The sequence below is a fragment of the Chanodichthys erythropterus genome, chromosome 2 (assembly GCF_024489055.1).
Source record: "Chanodichthys erythropterus isolate Z2021 chromosome 2, ASM2448905v1, whole genome shotgun sequence".
Classification (NCBI taxonomy): Eukaryota; Metazoa; Chordata; class Actinopteri; order Cypriniformes; family Xenocyprididae; genus Chanodichthys; species Chanodichthys erythropterus.
This window is the reverse complement of record NC_090222.1, coordinates 15,770,130-15,787,500: the sequence shown is the minus strand read 5'-3', so window position 1 is coordinate 15,787,500 and position 17,371 is coordinate 15,770,130. Positions and strand designations below refer to the sequence as shown.

Here is a 17,371-nt window from a genome sequence, read left to right as displayed (position 1 = left end):
ATATCAAAGAGAATGCTGAATGAGACACTGGAAAAATCAGGAAATATAATGACTCCCTCTAGTGGTGCAATGATGAAGCACAGAATTTAAGCAGCTTGTTCAGTCCTCCTTTTTTAAAAAAAAAAAAAAAAAAGCTTAAGAAATGAGAGGGAAAACCAGGACAAAAGAGCTTTTCTGTACATTAATTACAGGACAATAGAACAGATTTCAAATCAGAGATTTGGAAATTTGAGTCAAAATTTAGAGACCCCAAACAAACAAGACATTAGTTGAAGCAGGATAATAAAAGCACAGTTACTTTTATGTCTTTTCTTTTTAACTTACAGTTGGTTTTTGAATAATCCACCCTGTGTCATCACATTCATGATGAGATGTAGTTGAATCAATGGTCTTATTAGCATAAATATATTCATGTCTGAATATATGTTCATGTCTGAAACACCAGAGTAAATGAGTTATGTTCTAAAAATGTTTTAAAAGGATTGATCCAGAAATTAACCACTTTTCTAGTAACAATTTGCATAAGGTTCAGTTTGTTCAAATTAGATTGGGTATCATAAATTGACAATGAACAGTTTTTAACTGTTGTTCATTGTTAAAGGTGCAGTAAGCAATTTCTGAGAAACTCTGTTGATATTTGAAATCAACTCAAACAAACCCCACCCATCATTGCTCCGCCCCCAAAATGCATAAACACACAATGCAAGAGTGAATGTCTCTTTAACATAATTAAAGCAAAGCAAAATAATGCTTAACTGAAAAAATAAAGTGAAGATGATAAACAAACAACAAGGAAGAACAAACAAAACGAAGCTTTTCTAATATTAATGCGGGTCCTAAAATCTTGCCTGTTCATAACCCTTCTTTTTTCAGTGATATGCCTCTGACCTTTTCTCTTTTGTAATGTCTCTCAGTCATCTCTCTTTCTACAGTCTTTCTTTAAATCCCTCTCTTGCTCACGCTCTCTCCTCCCCTATAATGAGTGTATACGCCCCCTACTGCTGATTGGCTACAAGTGTGTTGTGCTGCTCGGTCCAGTCCACTTTCAACAGCGTTTCTCAGAAATCACTTACTGCACCTTTAATTTATGTTAGTTTATAGTACATTAACTGATTTATACAACTTTTTAAATATGTATTTTGTTTAAACTAACGTCAATCCAGAATAATAATAAATGCTCTAAACATTTATGAAAATGAAAAACCTTAAATGTAAACCTTATTGTAGTGTTACCATTTTCCCCTTAAAGGGTTAGTTCACCCAAAAATTCTGTCATTTATTACTCACCCTCATGCCGTTCCACACCTGTAAGACTTTCGTTAATCTTCGGAACACGAATTAAGATATTTTAGTTGAAATCCGAGGGCTCCGTGAGGCCTCCATAGGAAGCAATGTCATTTCCTCTCTCAAGATCCATAAAGGTACTAAAATCATATTTAAATCAGTTCATGTGAGTACAGTGGTTCAATATTAATATTATAAAGCGACGAGAATATTTTTGGAGCGCCAAAAAAACAAAATAACGACTTATTTAGTGATGGCCGATTTCAAAACACTGCTTCAGGAAGCTTCAGAGCATAATTAATCAGCGTGTCGAATCATGATTCAGATTGCATGTCAAACTGCCAACGGCTGAAATCACATGACTTTGGCGCTCCGAACAGCAGATTCGACACGCTGATTCATCTGTGCTCCGATGCTTCATGAAGCAGTGTTTTGAAATCTGCCATCACTAAATAAGTCGTTATTTTGTTTTTTTTGGCGCTCCAAAAATATTCTCATCGCTTTATAATATTAATATTGAACCACTGTACTCACATTAACTGATTTAAATATTTTTTTAGTACCTTTATGGATCTTGAGAGAGGAATTGTCCATTGCTCCCTATGGAGGCCTCACGGAGCCATCGGATTTCAACTAAAATATCTTAATTTGTGTTTCGAAGATTAACAAAGGTCTTACGGGTGTGGAACGGCATGAGGGTGAGTAATAAATGACAGAATTTTCATTTTTGGGTGAACTAACCCTTTAATATTAAAGGGATCGTTCATCCAAAAATAAAAGTTCTGTCATCATTTACTCAACCTCATATTGTTAATAAAAAGATATTTTGAAAAATGTTTTTTCGAGTTCCCGTTCTTCAAAAATTATTTTTGTGTGCGTATGTATACACATCCAGGTTTGGAATGACATTTTAATTTTTGGATGAACTAACCCTTTAAAAAATGAAATATTCCAATATTGTTTTCCATAAAATGTGCGTATCTGTCAAACAACTCATTTGAATGGAATGTCTACTGAAGTTTGTTCACACTCACCTCTGTGATCATTTTGCCCCGGGTCTTGTTCCTCTCACGGTGATTGGCTCGTTTCTGTTTCTGCTGCAGAACTCTCTCCCTGGTGGTGCGGTACTCAAGTGCAAACTCACTCAGAATCTTACTGAAGCGGTGGACGCTCACCTCTCTTATCGCGTACGGTGGGTGGCCCAGGAACAGCAGGAATGAGTGAAACCTGTACATCAAATGGGGACGTTCACTTTACATAACTTTCAAACAATCTCTTCAACACCACTATGGTTTAGGTCAGAAAGGCAGCAAAAACTATGTTGTTTTTGGAATATCTGACGTCTGAACAACTAAACACAAAATCCAATCCACATTCGTAGGTGATTTGAAACCAGATTTTGGATATATTTCTCAGTCTAAACTGTCAGATCAGATTTCAAGTATCTTGTTTCATTCTCATAGATTGGATTTGGATTTGTGTGAACAGATTTAATGATCATTACCTGTTTATGATGCGGCGATGCACAATTTTAAGTATGATAATTCTTTCCGCACAGTCTTTGAGGAAGTCCGACATGCGCTGCTTAAGGGCTGGTTTGATTTCGTGTTTGGCGATGACCTTCAGGTGGTCCCAGGATGCTTTGCAGCGGCGCTCCATCTGACATAGGTTTTCCTGCAGCTGGTCGAAGTCCACCTGGAGAAGACAGTGATCAAGTAGGGTGTCTCAGGATTGGTCCGTTCACTTCACAAGTAGTGATTTACTTTCAGCAACAACGCATGGAGTTGTGATGTCTTGATTTCATTCTTTGCATGTGGCACGTTGCCATTGTTTGTACATTGGGGTCCAAAAGTCTGAGGTGATATTGAAAATCTGGGATTTAAAATCTAATTTAAAACTGGAAATAAACATTGTTTTGAAATATTTAAAACAAAGAAATGTTATAAAGACAAAATAACAAGAAATATGTAAGATTCTGCACTATTTATGGTCACTAATCAAATAAGCAAATTTGTGACACTGATCACTGCTTTGTACAAAAGGTTCTTGCTTCCATCGAAGCACATTTGGAACTTTTCTTTCAACTTTTCACTCAAATTATTATGCTGATAATGTCATCTATAATTAAATATATAGATGTATGTATTAACGGTAACACTTTAGTATGGGGAACAATTCTCACTTTTACCTAGTTGCTTATTAGCTGTTTATTAGTACTTATAAAGCACATATTAATGCCTTATTCTGCATGACCATATTCTACATCCTTAAATCCAAAACTTAAACACTGCAACAATTACCTTACTAACTATTAATAAGCAGTAAATTAAAAGTTTATTGAGGCAAAATTCCCCATACCAAAGTGATTTTAATCAAATAAATACAGCTTTGGTGAACATAAGAGACCACTTTCAAAAAAAAAAAAAAAATTCAAACTTTTATTTTTACATGTAGGTGTTTCATTCCTTAGCAGTGAGTGCAAAAACTCATAGTTGTCATTGAGATTTGGAATTAATTTCCTGATGCCACCCTCCATCATTGCTAACCATCTCTATATCAAATATAATGGAAGACCAGAAATACAAAAACGTTCAAAGAAAAGTACTGGCTTGCATTAAAATCAGTGGTGATGGTCTTGTATATGGTATAGTAGTTAGTTATGCTAACCTTAGCAGAGCGAGTGATGGCTCCTATCTCAGAGTAGAGGTCTGAGCTGTCTGGAAACTTCTCCACGACGATGGAGCAGACGTGATGCAGTAGAGATTGTTTGTGAACGGTGTCCTTCACCTCAGGAACTTTCTCTAGGTAACTCAGCTCAAAGCCTTTCGCCTGAAAACACAAACAATCACGCCATCAATATAAAATAAATTAGAAAAAATATACCCAAACATTAATAATGTAGTAGTATTTAGTATTTTTGTTCCCCTTAAATGTGGTATAGGTAGCTACTGCGAATATCATTATATATATATATTGATATTTCTGTAATAGTTTAAATACACTGCTCAAAATTAAAGGAACACTTTTTAATCAGAGAATAGCATCAAGTCAGTTAAACTCCTGGGATATTGATCTGGTCAGTTAAGTAGCAGAGGGGGTTGTTAATCAGTGAAATTAACAACAGGTGCACTAGAGGGGCAACAATGAGACGTCCCCCAAAACAGGAATGGTTTTACAGGTGGAGGCCACTGACATTTTTTTCCCTACTCATCTTTTCTGACTGTTTTTCACTAGTTTTGCATTTGGCTAGGGTCAGTGTCACTACTGGTAGCATGAGGCGATATCTGAAACCTACAGAGGTTACACAGGCAGTCTAACTCCTTCTAGGATGCAATCAGTACGTGCCATTGCCAGAAGGTTTGCTGTGTCTCCCAGCACAGTCTCAAGAGCATGGAGGAGATTCCAGGAGACAGGCAGTTACTCTAGGAGAGCTGGACAGGGCCATAAAAGGTCCTTAACCCATCAGCAGGTATCTGCTCCTTTGTGCAAGGAGGAACAGGATGAGCACTGCCAGAGCCCTACAAAATGACCTCCAGCAGGCCACTGGTGTGAATGTCTCTGACCAAGCAATAAAAAACAGAGTTCATGAGGGTGGCCTGAAGGCCTGACATCCTCTAGTGGGCCCTGTGCTCACTGCCCGGCACCGTGACCCATTGTCAGACCCTATGCTGGTGCAGTGGGTCCTGGGTTCAACAATGCCTGGCGAGAGTATGCAGGCAGTTCCTGGAGGATAAAGGAATTGATACCACTGAATGGCCCCCATGCTCGCTTGACATAATTCCAATAGAACACCTCTGGGACATTATGTTTTTATGCCGCCAGGTTGCACCACAGACTGTCCAGGAGCTCAGTGATGCCCTAGTCCAAATCTGGGAGGAAATACCCCAGGATACCATCCACCATCCAAACATGTGGGGGCCATACAAACTACTGATTACCATTTTGAGTTAATGCAATGAAATTTCAGCAAGTGGCCGACAGATGAAAGGATTCAATGGAATCAATTCAGTGGAAAGGATTCCGGAAGAGAATACAATGCTGAATAAAGTCATAGTTTTTATTTTTGGACCAAAATTTATTTTCAATGCTTCAACAAATTCTAACTGACCCTCTGATGTCACATGGACTACTTTGATGATGTTTTTATTACCTTTCTGGACATGGACAGTCTACCGTACGTACATTTTCAATGGAGGGACAGAAAGCTCTCGGACTAAATCTAAAATATCTTAAACTGTGTTCCGAAGATGAACTGAGTTCTTACGGGTTTGGAACGACATGAGGGTGAGTCATTAATGACATAATTTTCATTTTTGGGTGAACTAACCCTTTAATATTTCCCTGCTGAAACTGTTTATACATTACAGAATGATACACATATGTTGTATATTAGGCTAAATTTCATATTTAGTGAAAAATAGGTACATAATTGTGTTAAACAAGTGCAGTAATTATGCAACAGTTGGTCTTAAAATATAAAGAAAAGGGAGGAAAACCATGAAAAGCGTAATGCACGCTCACAAGACAAAACTCAAAGTTTCATATCAGATCATTTTGAATGTGTAAATATGCACAGATACAGTGACCTCTGATGTGGAAAATCACATGCACCTTGAGAGCATTAGTCACTCTGGATCTGGTCCATCATCAAATCATTTCCTAAAAAAGGGCTCATTTTGACATTATTCCGATGCAGTTTAGTTGATTAGCATCAGTTGCATTAAGATAAGAGCGCTTTGAACGTGTGCAGAGTTTATGTGCAGCTCCCATGATGATTCTGACCAATGCTTCATTAACATATGATTAACAGAATCTCAAGCCTGTCTGCAAGTCTGCAAGGCACGACAGAGCTGGGAATGGAGAAATCCCCACGGATGTGACATGACTCTTGCTGACTTTGTTCTGCTGCCCATGCTCAATGGTTTACGGTAACAAAAGAGATTTCATGCCAAACCCACCACCTTATCAGGTTTATCTCCTTCAGACTTTTTAACATTATTAAGATCTAAGCGAATACGGCAGACAGACAGAAAGAAAGACAGATGGAGATGGAGAGATTAGGGCTTGAAAGAAGAGCTGCAGACTTTGCTGGCACTCACATTGGTCCCGTTGAGAAAGTTGCCAATAGCTAGCAGAGTTGAAAGGATGTAGCGCAGCGTCTTATTCTTTTCTAATTGGTCCATGCCCTCCTTTAGATCCTGTAGTGGTTCTGCTACTTCCTGAGAAAGAGAAACAGAATGGGTTAGAAATAAATAGCCTGTAGAGTGGTGGTTTTGCTTCAGGATCTAGATTTTAAACTCAACAGTAAGTGCAGTCCCAAAACAGTACCAAAATTGTTCATAAAATAATACAGAAACTCAAGACACCAATAATGTGATTATTCCCAATAAATCAAAAATAAGGACTTAACCACAGTAAGATGTTTACATGACACGAGCAAACCTCTTCACTTCCGTTTACATGTAATTATTCTGATTATACTAAGAAGTGTGATTATTTTTACCGCCATTATTCGCATACCCCACAGCACAAATAATGAACTCGCATACAGTAGGTGTGTTACTGGCCACTGTTTTAATCTACTTTCATCAAACGCAAAACATATTTCTATGCACGTATTGGATATTATTCAGTGCCGTGATGAACATAGCAATGCTGCTGTAACTGGGGTTGCCAACGCTGCATTCTTCGTGTCTCTGGATGAAGATAGGGAGATGAGGAGCAGAGACTGTGCAGCAAGTTGTGTGGACAGGGTTTAGCAATTCAGAGTATAGGGAAAACTTCAGAATAATGTCATGGAGTTCATTCAGCGGTAATAATGCGATTACGGTGTTTACATGCCTGTTTATTACGATTAAAATGAGCATACACTGCATAGTTTACTGCGATTTTTGTTACTACGATTATAATCATAATCAGAGTATTGTGTTTACATGAGGTAAAGTTTAATCGCAATATTGCCAAAATCCTATTAGTGTGCCTCCATTGACAGTCTATGCAACTACTACCACTTTGACGCTTCAAAAAGTTAATAAAAGGGCTTTTCACACTGTGCTTAACCCAGGTTACTGTCGTTCCACACCACTTTTAATCCCGAGTAAAAGAATGTTTCACACTTGTAATCAAGAAGTGGGGTTAGCACCGGGGTTATGAAATCCTGATCTGAAGCAGGGTTGGTACCGCTTTTGCGGTGTTAACCCTGCATTGTGGTGCCAAACTTGTAAAATGTGAAACAATGCGGTGTTAGAATGTTACAACTAGACGCTTAGCAACAGACAACCAATCGCGTACTCATATTTGCCTAATTTGGACAGTCACAGAAACACTGCGCATTATATATAAACAATAAATTCAACGTTATAGAGGAAAAATGTCAATTGATTAAACAGATATATTAAGACCTACAGATATAATAATGTTACACATCAGATGTTTTTCCCCAGAACTTAACGAAATGTTAATTTAAGACATAACACATAATGTTTGTGTGAATACTCGCCAAGACAGATATTTTGAAATACTGTAATTCTGTGTATATCTGGATTGTGCGCTGTCTGAGGAGTTTTTTTTGCGCACACATCGGACCTGTCAGTCAGGGCGAGTGAGATTCGCTATGAAGATTCACAAATGCTGCGCTTTAAAACAATATCTGAGGGAATATGCTGAGGGAAGCGCCAGTAGTCAAGAGGTGAGCAGAGAAAAACTGCATTTTTCATGGACAAAGGAAAAGTACTCCTCTCAGAAAACATACAAATAAAGATACTTTTAGATGTTTAATTGCTATTTGGTGCATTGGGATCACTAGACTTTTTTTGTGAAAATCTCAAATTCGGCCAAAATTGACATTTTTCACTTTTTTGCCTGTAGCTCGAAATTAGCCCGGGGGATACTGACTCACAATTATGCAAATAAGAATGTTAACTCAAGGTTTAGGATTGTACAATGTGAAACATCATCTTACGAATACCCAGGATTAAATGTTAACCCCGGATAAATTATGAGCAGTGTGAAACTTGAAGCAAGATAACCCAGGATTTAGAATATTTAAATTCTGAAAAGCCCTAAAGAGATCAAAAGTAAGAAAAAAGTAGTAATCCATATGACTTAAGGGTTTAGTCCAAATTTTCTTAAGAGACCCGACTGTTTTTTTATATGTGAATAAAAAGCGATCAAGTCTCTTCAGGAATTTTGGACTAAACTGATCGATTCATATGGTTAGTTTTACAATTTCTTTATGAACTTTTTGAAGCATCCAAGTGTTAGTTGTGTGGACTGTCAATGGAGGTTCAGAAATCTCTCAGATTTCATTAAAATGTCTTCATCTGTGTTTGAAAGATGAACTAAAGTCTTACGGGTTTGGAACAACATGATAGTGAGTAATTGATGACAATTTTTTTCATTTTTGCGTGAACTATTTAGAGGAGAGGTCAAAAGCAACTGATCCCAAACCACCATATATTTTCATTTCATTTGTATAAAGGAGTAACAAAACATGAGGCTGACCTTCTCTAAAGCATCATAGTCCATCTTAAAGGCCCAAAGTTGCAAGCGGGCGGACAGCTCACTGATGGAGGACAGAATGAGGAGGAACTGCTCTGCACTGCCCAGCGGAGTGTCAGGGTTCGCCAGCTGGGCCTCCTGAATCTTCTGCGTCTCCTCCTCTGTAGGAATCATCGTCAGGATTTTCTATGAAAGAGCACGAAAACCAGCGGGGAGTGTTAGTATCACTGTCAGAAGCCATTGTATATGGGGACTCACCCCTAGAAAGGCATTCGCTCAATAAATCATCTGAGCGCTGATGAATAACAACACATGGAAAGACACGGCATTACGCAAAAATTTAGAAAATGATACCTATTTCATCTGCTTGGGGCAACCTCCTTCTGTTGCATAACTGAATAAAAAGATCATTTCTCCTGACCAAAACAGAATTTCTGATAAAATCTTGAGAAGCATAAATTGTGGTTGTCAGTGTGAATATAATGCTCTCTGTAGAGACATAAAAAAGGGTGGAGAGAAAAACTCTAATCCATTTTTCCCATGACGAAAGATAAAAAATTACAGATTTTATGAGAAAATGGGAGCTCTATTATTCACAAACTGATATTGAGACATTTACCTCAGATCTGTATCATGGGCTGCAACAGGCTAAATGAAGCATTTTGCTAACCTTTAATCTTTGAGATGAATTATATGACCGCTGCCAAAAATGCTTCAGTTTTGCAGGAAATCCACATAATATTTCGACTCGCCGGCCAAACCAACTTGCTAAACAGTTTTAAGGGTAAAATCTATTGGTTTTGTGGAAACCCAAAGTAAACGTATATGCTCTCAGGGCAGAAAGGCTGAGTTATTTTGGACACGAGCTTTGACTCCATGCCTTTTGTTTGCCAACTCGGCTACAGTCAGTATGTCTCTGTCTTGTTGAACACAGTTGTAGAGAGCCATGTATTTTGGTAAAAATATGCTTTCATGTTGCAGTCTGGGGATAATCATAAATGCCTGAATGATTGATGTAACGAGAGAGAGAAAGCGAAAGAGAGAGCGAGAGCGAACTGTAGAGCGGTTCAAGGAATATTTGACTCACGTGGACTCAAAACAAGGTTAGTATTAAGTACAGATGTGTTTTCTGCATGGTAACCTGTCTGGCATTCTCAGGATTAAAGTGTAACCATGCATTGTACTAGCTTTATAACTGGAACGTATGTATTAAGTTTTATTGTAGCTTTTCTTAATAATTTCATCATGTCGAATTTGCTTCATTACTTGTGGTTGATTTGTCATAATTTGCGAAACGGAATGTGATTTTAAACCAGGGCAGTGTTACCTCTATGCCCTCTTTGCTCAAGGCGTACTCGTCGAAGTTGAGGATCGCTGTTTTGATGGTGCGAGGAGGTGGCAGGACCGTCAGGCCAATGTTGATGGCGTTACTTCTCTTGGAATCTAGAACGATGATCTCCTGACGCTTCCCGTCTGCTGCCGTTTTCTGAAATCAGATATATAAACAGATTAATCATCAAAGTTATTCACAGTGATGGTACTGTGATGGGTTAAAAATGGGTCAAGGTTGGCTGGTTAGCTTCAGTAGACAAAATACAACTGTATTCTGCAGGGGAAAAAGAGATTTTTTGGGGGGATCTGTGGAAACACTTTTTATACTCTCTCTCATTCATGCATCACAGGAAAATTCAGAGATTTTTGTCATTTACATCATATCTCAATTTATGTGTTTTTAAATAGAGCTGCATGATTCTGGATAAACTGGGAATCAGGAATTTTTAGTTTCAAATGGAGATTGCGATTCTCCCACCATTCTGAACAGACAACAAAATAACATGCAATTTACTAGAGATTTTGACAAAATATTAATTGTTGCAATCTATTTCAAATGTTTAATTATCCTGAATGAATTATTAAAAAGAAAAAAAAAAAAAAGGGGGTGAGGGTTGAATGAATGATTCAATGACTTGCTGATAAATAATTCTTTGGTTTCATTACTGGATGAATCAGCATTTAAAAAAAAAAAAAAAAAAATTCGACTGAATGAATCAATGACACTTTTTAACAGTCACTTGTCGCCACCTTGTAACAATGTAATTGATACAATCATAATTTGAAGCACCAATTTACTTTCAAAAGGTGATTTGCTCTACTTTGCTACTTTTATCCCAGTACTTCTGTGATAATAGGAATATTTGTAACAGAAATAGCGAAACTGTGTGGTGGGAAAAAAAAAAAAAATACTGTTGTTTGTGAAGTTGTTTACCAGGGTTGGGGAGTAAAGGAATACTTGTAACGGTGTTACGTAATCCAGATACAAAAATCCAGTAACTGTAATTCGTTAAAGTTACATTTTGAAAAAAAGGGGGAATACAATCAGGATTACAATGGTTTCATTTTAAACTAAATAAATCATTATTTTGCCATAATAACACCATATTAAGCGCTGCTTGATCATACAGTAGTTCCTGGTTCTGTTGCCAGTGATGACTCACGTGAGCCACCCGCTGGTGCATGCGCAAATAACACCCGTCTACAATAATAATAATAATAATTCTAATAAAAATTCCTTACATTTATATAGTGCTTTTCTTGGTACTCAAAGCGCTTTACATACGGAAGGGGGAATCTCCTCAACCACCACCAATGTGCAGCATCCACATGGATGATGCAACAGCCTCTCTGACACCAGTTCCAGCAGCAACCTAGTTTTTCCAGGAGGTCTCCCATCCAGGTACTAACCAGGCTCAGCCCTGCTTAGCTTCAGTGGGCAACCAGTCTTGGGCTACAGGGTGATATGGCTGCTGGCTATCACAATCTCCTCAGACGCAGATTTGAATCACTGCTGCTAGTTGAAACAATGCTGCCCGTGGGGAAAAACCTTTCAATTCATGAAAATGTTCCTGCTACTTTGTTTTCAAAGAAGAAAATGCAAACAACATGGTTGTACAGTGCAAATTCTGCCTTCCAGCCACATAAACGCTTTCTTTATCAAAGTACTACAAAAATAATCTGTAATACCATACTGTAGCCACTAGATGTCTGTATAGCCCTTTACATATATAGGATATTCAGGGCTGTGTATTCCCAAGTTGTGGAAATAAAACATGATTGCTAAACATTAAAATTAAAGCATAACAAACATGAACAGTAATGTTTGATCCAAGCGTGTTCAGTTTGTTTATGATCTGATGTGACATTTTTAAGCTCTAAACAAGAATAACAATAATAATATTGCAATAGATAATTTATCAGATAAAAAAAAAAAAAAATTATATTATATATATACACACATATATATACACACACATACACTGCCCTCCAAAAGTTTGGAAACACCCCTGGCAAAGTGTGGTTTTGGACAAAATCAGCATAAATCCTTATTTTTTGGTGCAAATACATTACAGTAACTTGACATTATCATTGAAGACCAGCAATAATCATTTTCATTTTGATTACATAATAATGGCAATATATACATGTCAAAGTCAGACATGCCCCTTTGCCAGCTGTGATGCCTGATTACTGGTTTAAACTTGGCCCAGGTTTGTAAAAGATTTCTGGGTCAGCACACCTTAATAGCTTCAACAATTGTGCTAATTATGTTTAGAATACAATGAACCAATTAGAACCCAGTTTATGTCAGATAGCTGCTAATGCTAGATATTTTGAATCGAAAATTTAAGTTTTTTTCTATGAACAGTTAAATGTATAAACAGTTTATGTAATAAAATATGTTTTCGTAGTTTGTGTTGTCCCTTATCAGTGCCAATATTCACAAATTAAAAAGGATTCATGCCAATATTGTCCAAAACCCCACTAAGGTGTTTCCAAACTTTTGGAGGGCAGTATATATATATATATATATATATATATATATATATATATATATATATATATATATATATATATATATATATATATATATATATATATATATATGTTCAGACATTTAAAAACTTGCAGAAATTGAGAAGAAATAATTAAAATTAAATTTAAAAATGCTATTTCTTTCTTTCTTTCTCTTTCTTTCTTTCTTTCTTTCTTTCTTTCTTTCTTTCTTTCTTTCTTTCTTTCTTTCTTTCTTTCTTTCTTTCTGTCTTTCTTTCTTTGTGACCTTGAAGTAACCCAAAAGTAATCAGATTACTTTTATATTGTGGTACTTGGATTACATTATTGACGTAAGCGCAGCATTTTACTCAAAGTTGAATATTCTTCAACTCGAGGCGACCAGTAAAAAACACTGAGCACTCAGCGCCTCGTTACGCTCCTGGCATTTAAAAAAATGTGGCGCTTCCATTGAAAACAATTGGAAAAGTACACTAGCTGTGGGAAAAAAACACTTTGGTGGACACACAGCCTTATGGTATAGGCCTAATTTAAAAGTTTAGAGACAGTAAGATTTTTTCTTTCAAAGAAATTAAAACCTTTCTATTCAGCAAGGATGCATTCAATTAATCAAAAGTGACAGTAAAAAATGACTTACACATTGTTACAAAAAAAATCTTTTTCAAATAAATGATATTTTAAATTCATAAAAAAACAAACAAACAAAAAAAAACATGGTTTCCACTTAAATATTAATAGAATCATAACACTGATGATGTTTCTAGTTCCCACAAGGCTGCTTCGCTCATTGCTGAGCTTACTATACAGATACACATCTATTCCCCACACCAAATACGAAATAAGAATCCTTCAGCCTGTTCTTACTCTCACGCTGGCCACTGAACTGAATAGGAAAGGCATTTCTTTAATGTGGATAATTACCTTAAAAATGGCTTCCTGTGATATGAACACAAAACACGGGATATGTTTAATGTTTACTTGCAGAAAAGGCACGCAAGCACCTGAGGGCTATTTTGGGACTTTGATGGAGAATATTTCTGGAGGAGCAGAGCCATGATGGTACTGGTGCCTGCTGCCAAACTGGGGGGAGAGGAGGAAAAAGGGAGGGAGAATGGGCCGAAAATGAAAAACAGCTGGAAAAGGTTGCTCAGAGCAGAGAGGAGAGGAAACCCCATGCAGGCTACATTTCTGAAACACCATCTAAGAGCGAACAAGCCAAATATGATAGATCTTCATCTTAACAACAACAATTCATCTCCAACACTTAAAACCCGTGATGGTGAACATCAGTGTTCATTCTATTTAGTCAGGGATTTATCTCTGTACGTGAAAAAGAATCAAATGTTAAACAACCTGGAATGACGGTGCAGTTCATGTTTTAGTGTAGAGCACACATAAACTCTGAGACCCACGTAACAGGCTGTATTGATTAGGTTGAGAATGTTCCAGCTAAGCTCTGACTTGTGACTTGAGTTTGTTCTGAGTGACAGCAGATTTCATGGATCCCAGAAAGCACTTTGATGAAACTTTTAGGTAATACAGGGAATCCATCACAGCCAATCAATCAATCTATTAGCATTCTGACCTACATTCTACAGCTCTGTTCTAAACACGTGCGATCATGTCGTAAGAAAGAGTTGTGCAGGCAGCACATGGGCAACGGAAGGTGTCAGAATTCATACCATGTGTTACAGAAGAAAGGCCCAGAAAAGATCAAAGTAACTTTCTAGCAGCTATGGCTTGTGTTCACATGTGCTGACAAAAGCCAGGTAAAGCCAAAGTAGAGCAATAAAAAGTGTATTTTTTGTTGCCCGGGCAAAATTTGCTACCACAATATAGGCTGCTGTTTGCCAGCACTATAAAAAATCCACTTACATTCCATCAGACAAACTCTATTTTAAAAGGGTCATGACATGAGAAATCAAAATTGCCTTGATCTTTTTACATACAAGAGGTCTTTGTACCATTAAAACATCCTGCAAGTTTCATAGCTTAAAGGTGCCCTAGAATCAAAAATTGAATTTACCTCAGCATAGTTGAATAACAAGAGTTCAGTACAATGAAAATACATTTGAGTTTCAAACTCCATTGCTTCCTCTTTCTTATGTAAGTCTCATTTGTTTAAAAGACCTCCAAAGAACAGGCGAATCTCAACATAACACCGACTGTTACGTAACAGTCGGGATCATTAATATGTTCATCCCCAAATTTGCATATGCCAGCTCATGTCCAAGGCATTAGACAAGGGCAGCCAGTATAAACGTCTGGATCTGTGCACAGCTGAATCATCAGACTAGGTAAGCAAGCAAGAACAATAGCGAAAAATGGCAGATGGAGCAATAATAACTGACGTACATCTTGTAAAGATCCATTTATATTTATACTTTGTTTATGCACTGTATATAGAGTTGAGAGCTCAGGGGGCAGGGAGTGTGCAATTTAAAGGGGCCGCGCGCTGAATCGGTGCATAGTTAATGATGCCCCATTGTTAATGACGCCCCTGCTGCTCAATCGCTTAACGCCTGACATTTGCCTACACTGGATGTGAGCGTCACGTCAAAAGCAATTAAACCATTATAACCACTGATGCCGATACAGATGCGCATTCAGTTTCTGACATACTCCATGCACTTGAGTCTGTCAACACAACAACAGGATAAATGGAAGAGTGAAAGAACGTTTACTTAAACGGGTCCAGTTTAAACAGCTTGTTTGCGTCTCTATACAGACTTCAGAAAGATTCCAGTGTCTGAAACAAGTAAATCATTTATTTTGATGGCATCCCAGATCACGTCAGAGGATTATATGTCTGTTTGGAGCATTTTGTTTTGTAAACATAGCATAGTGTAATGGAGAGCTTGCAAAAAGAAACTTGTTGAAGGATGAAGCAGCCAACTGTATTGGATCTGACAGCAGCTGCATCACAAACCGTAAGGAAATTATTTCATTTTGCTTTGTCTGTAAATAACGGTATTTTATTGATAACGGTTTTCAAATCACTTACTCACGTGAAATATCGAGTGGGCGTTAATAATATTTCCTATGCAATGATGTTAGCCAATCATAACTGTTGCTGTTTACTGACAAGTCTTAAAGGAGCCACCACCTTAAAAATCGATCATTTCAAATCATTTCGAACTATCGAATGTAAAAAAAGTTAACATTATATAAATAATTTATTTCAAAATACATTTTTAGGCCATTTGGTGGTGATGGTCCAACTGAAAGGCTGCCAAGCATGCTCAGTTTGATCACTGATGATGCACTGCAATAATTTGTTTTTATTAGTAGCGCTGATTCACTTGCCCTGTTTGTGAAACTGCAGTCTGACAGAAAGATACCACACCGAAATTCATATTATGGAATTTTAATTTATTACTACTGACAGTTATGTGAGGGAAAGGAAGTATAAAGGGACCTATAATGCCCATTTTACAAGATAATATAAGTCTCTGGTGTCCCCAGAATGTGTCTGTGAAGTTTCATCTTAAAATACCCCACTGATAAACCAATAATCTGTAAAAAACAAACAAACCTGATTATTAATATCATGGTAGAGACACAGAAAAGGGGTCATTTAATAGTACCTTTGTAACTGGCAGCTCCTTGGATTTTGTCTCAAAGAGGTTTTCCAACTTGGCCGTGTCCAGTTTGACCGGATCCAGTTTGGACCACAGTGACTCCCTGCATCTCTTGTGGTTGTTGTACTGCCAGTCTATAGGTCTCACCTCATTCCAAAACAGCCGAATGGTCTTCTTCTTTTTCTGGAAGAGCGGGGGTTCTCCTCGACTAAGCTGAGGAGATCCAAGATGTGGGGGAGGTATTGAAGCCAAAAAGGGTGGTGGAGGGGGCATCATCATGCCAGGGATAGGGGGAGGTGGAGGGCATCCAAATAAAGGTGGTGGAGGTGGAAGGCAGGGAGGAGGAGGTGGCGTGAGGTCACTTGGCCCGATCACGTTACTGACATCCAAAATGTCCACGTCATCCTCCTCTCCCAAGTCCGTGAAGTCCAGCTCTTTGATTCGAAGCTCGCGTGGCATGGCCATCAGCTGGTCCCATATGTGGTCTGACTCCTTTTTGGGGGGTGTTGGTGAAGGAGCCGGTGGAGGCTTTTCTTGTGCTTGCTGCTTTTCCTTCCCAGCATGCTCCACCTCATGAGGTGATACCAGTCCTTTCACCAAATCTCCAAATTTCTCAGCCACAGCCCTCACATTACCCTGGTTATCGAGATGCTCCACTTCCAATTTCTTCATGTTATCCTCGCATGCCTGTCGACGCGCCTCCAGAGTGGAAATGCGACTAGCGAGGCTGGTCACAGAGGAGTCCTGATCTGAACACCCTTTCTCATTCTCATTCTCCTTTTCTTTCTCATCTTCTTCTCCCTTTTTGTTTTGGGCATAAAGCATGTCCAGCATGAAGCGTTTGCTGTTGAGAACATTGTTGCACTGATCGCTGACGTCCGCTGTATTCATACAGTCTGCCCACTGGCCTAAGATTCAAATTGAGAGCTAGTTTAACCAATATGTATGATTTTCAGAATGCATCTCTACAAAACATGTCTTTTTTTATGTAGCTGCCTGGCATTGAAAAGGGGCAAACAGACATGCTGATATGATTTTCCCAGCTCAAAAAAAAGAAAAAAAAGAAAAAAGAGCTCACTATGAAAAATGTGCAGCCAGGGTCCAAAATCTGAAAATTTAATTTATTTTATTTTATTTTATTTTAATTTAATTTAATT

The 17,371-nt window shown here is 37.8% G+C and overlaps 1 protein-coding gene across 4 annotated transcripts in view; it reads right to left on the bottom strand.

Annotated features, from left to right (window-relative positions):
• Nucleotides 1–17,371, bottom strand: part of fhod3b (formin homology 2 domain containing 3b) — a 214,824-nt gene that overhangs the window by 6,720 nt on the left and 190,733 nt on the right. For 3 of the 4 annotated variants that reach the window (XM_067402384.1, XM_067402374.1, XM_067402375.1), the window contains 7 exons: nt 16,221–17,122; nt 10,112–10,270; nt 8,788–8,970; nt 6,384–6,503; nt 3,952–4,113; nt 2,789–2,979; nt 2,319–2,511 (listed from right to left, as the gene is read on the bottom strand). In XM_067402384.1, the coding sequence (XP_067258485.1) occupies nt 2,319–2,511; nt 2,789–2,979; nt 3,952–4,113; nt 6,384–6,503; nt 8,788–8,970; nt 10,112–10,270; nt 16,221–17,122 (1,910 nt within the window). Of the gene's footprint in view, nt 109–324; nt 434–2,318; nt 2,512–2,788; nt 2,980–3,951; nt 4,114–6,383; nt 6,504–8,787; nt 8,971–10,111; nt 10,271–16,220; nt 17,123–17,371 lie in introns of all 4 variants that reach the window. The other variant, XR_010896554.1, reaches the window with a different exon arrangement.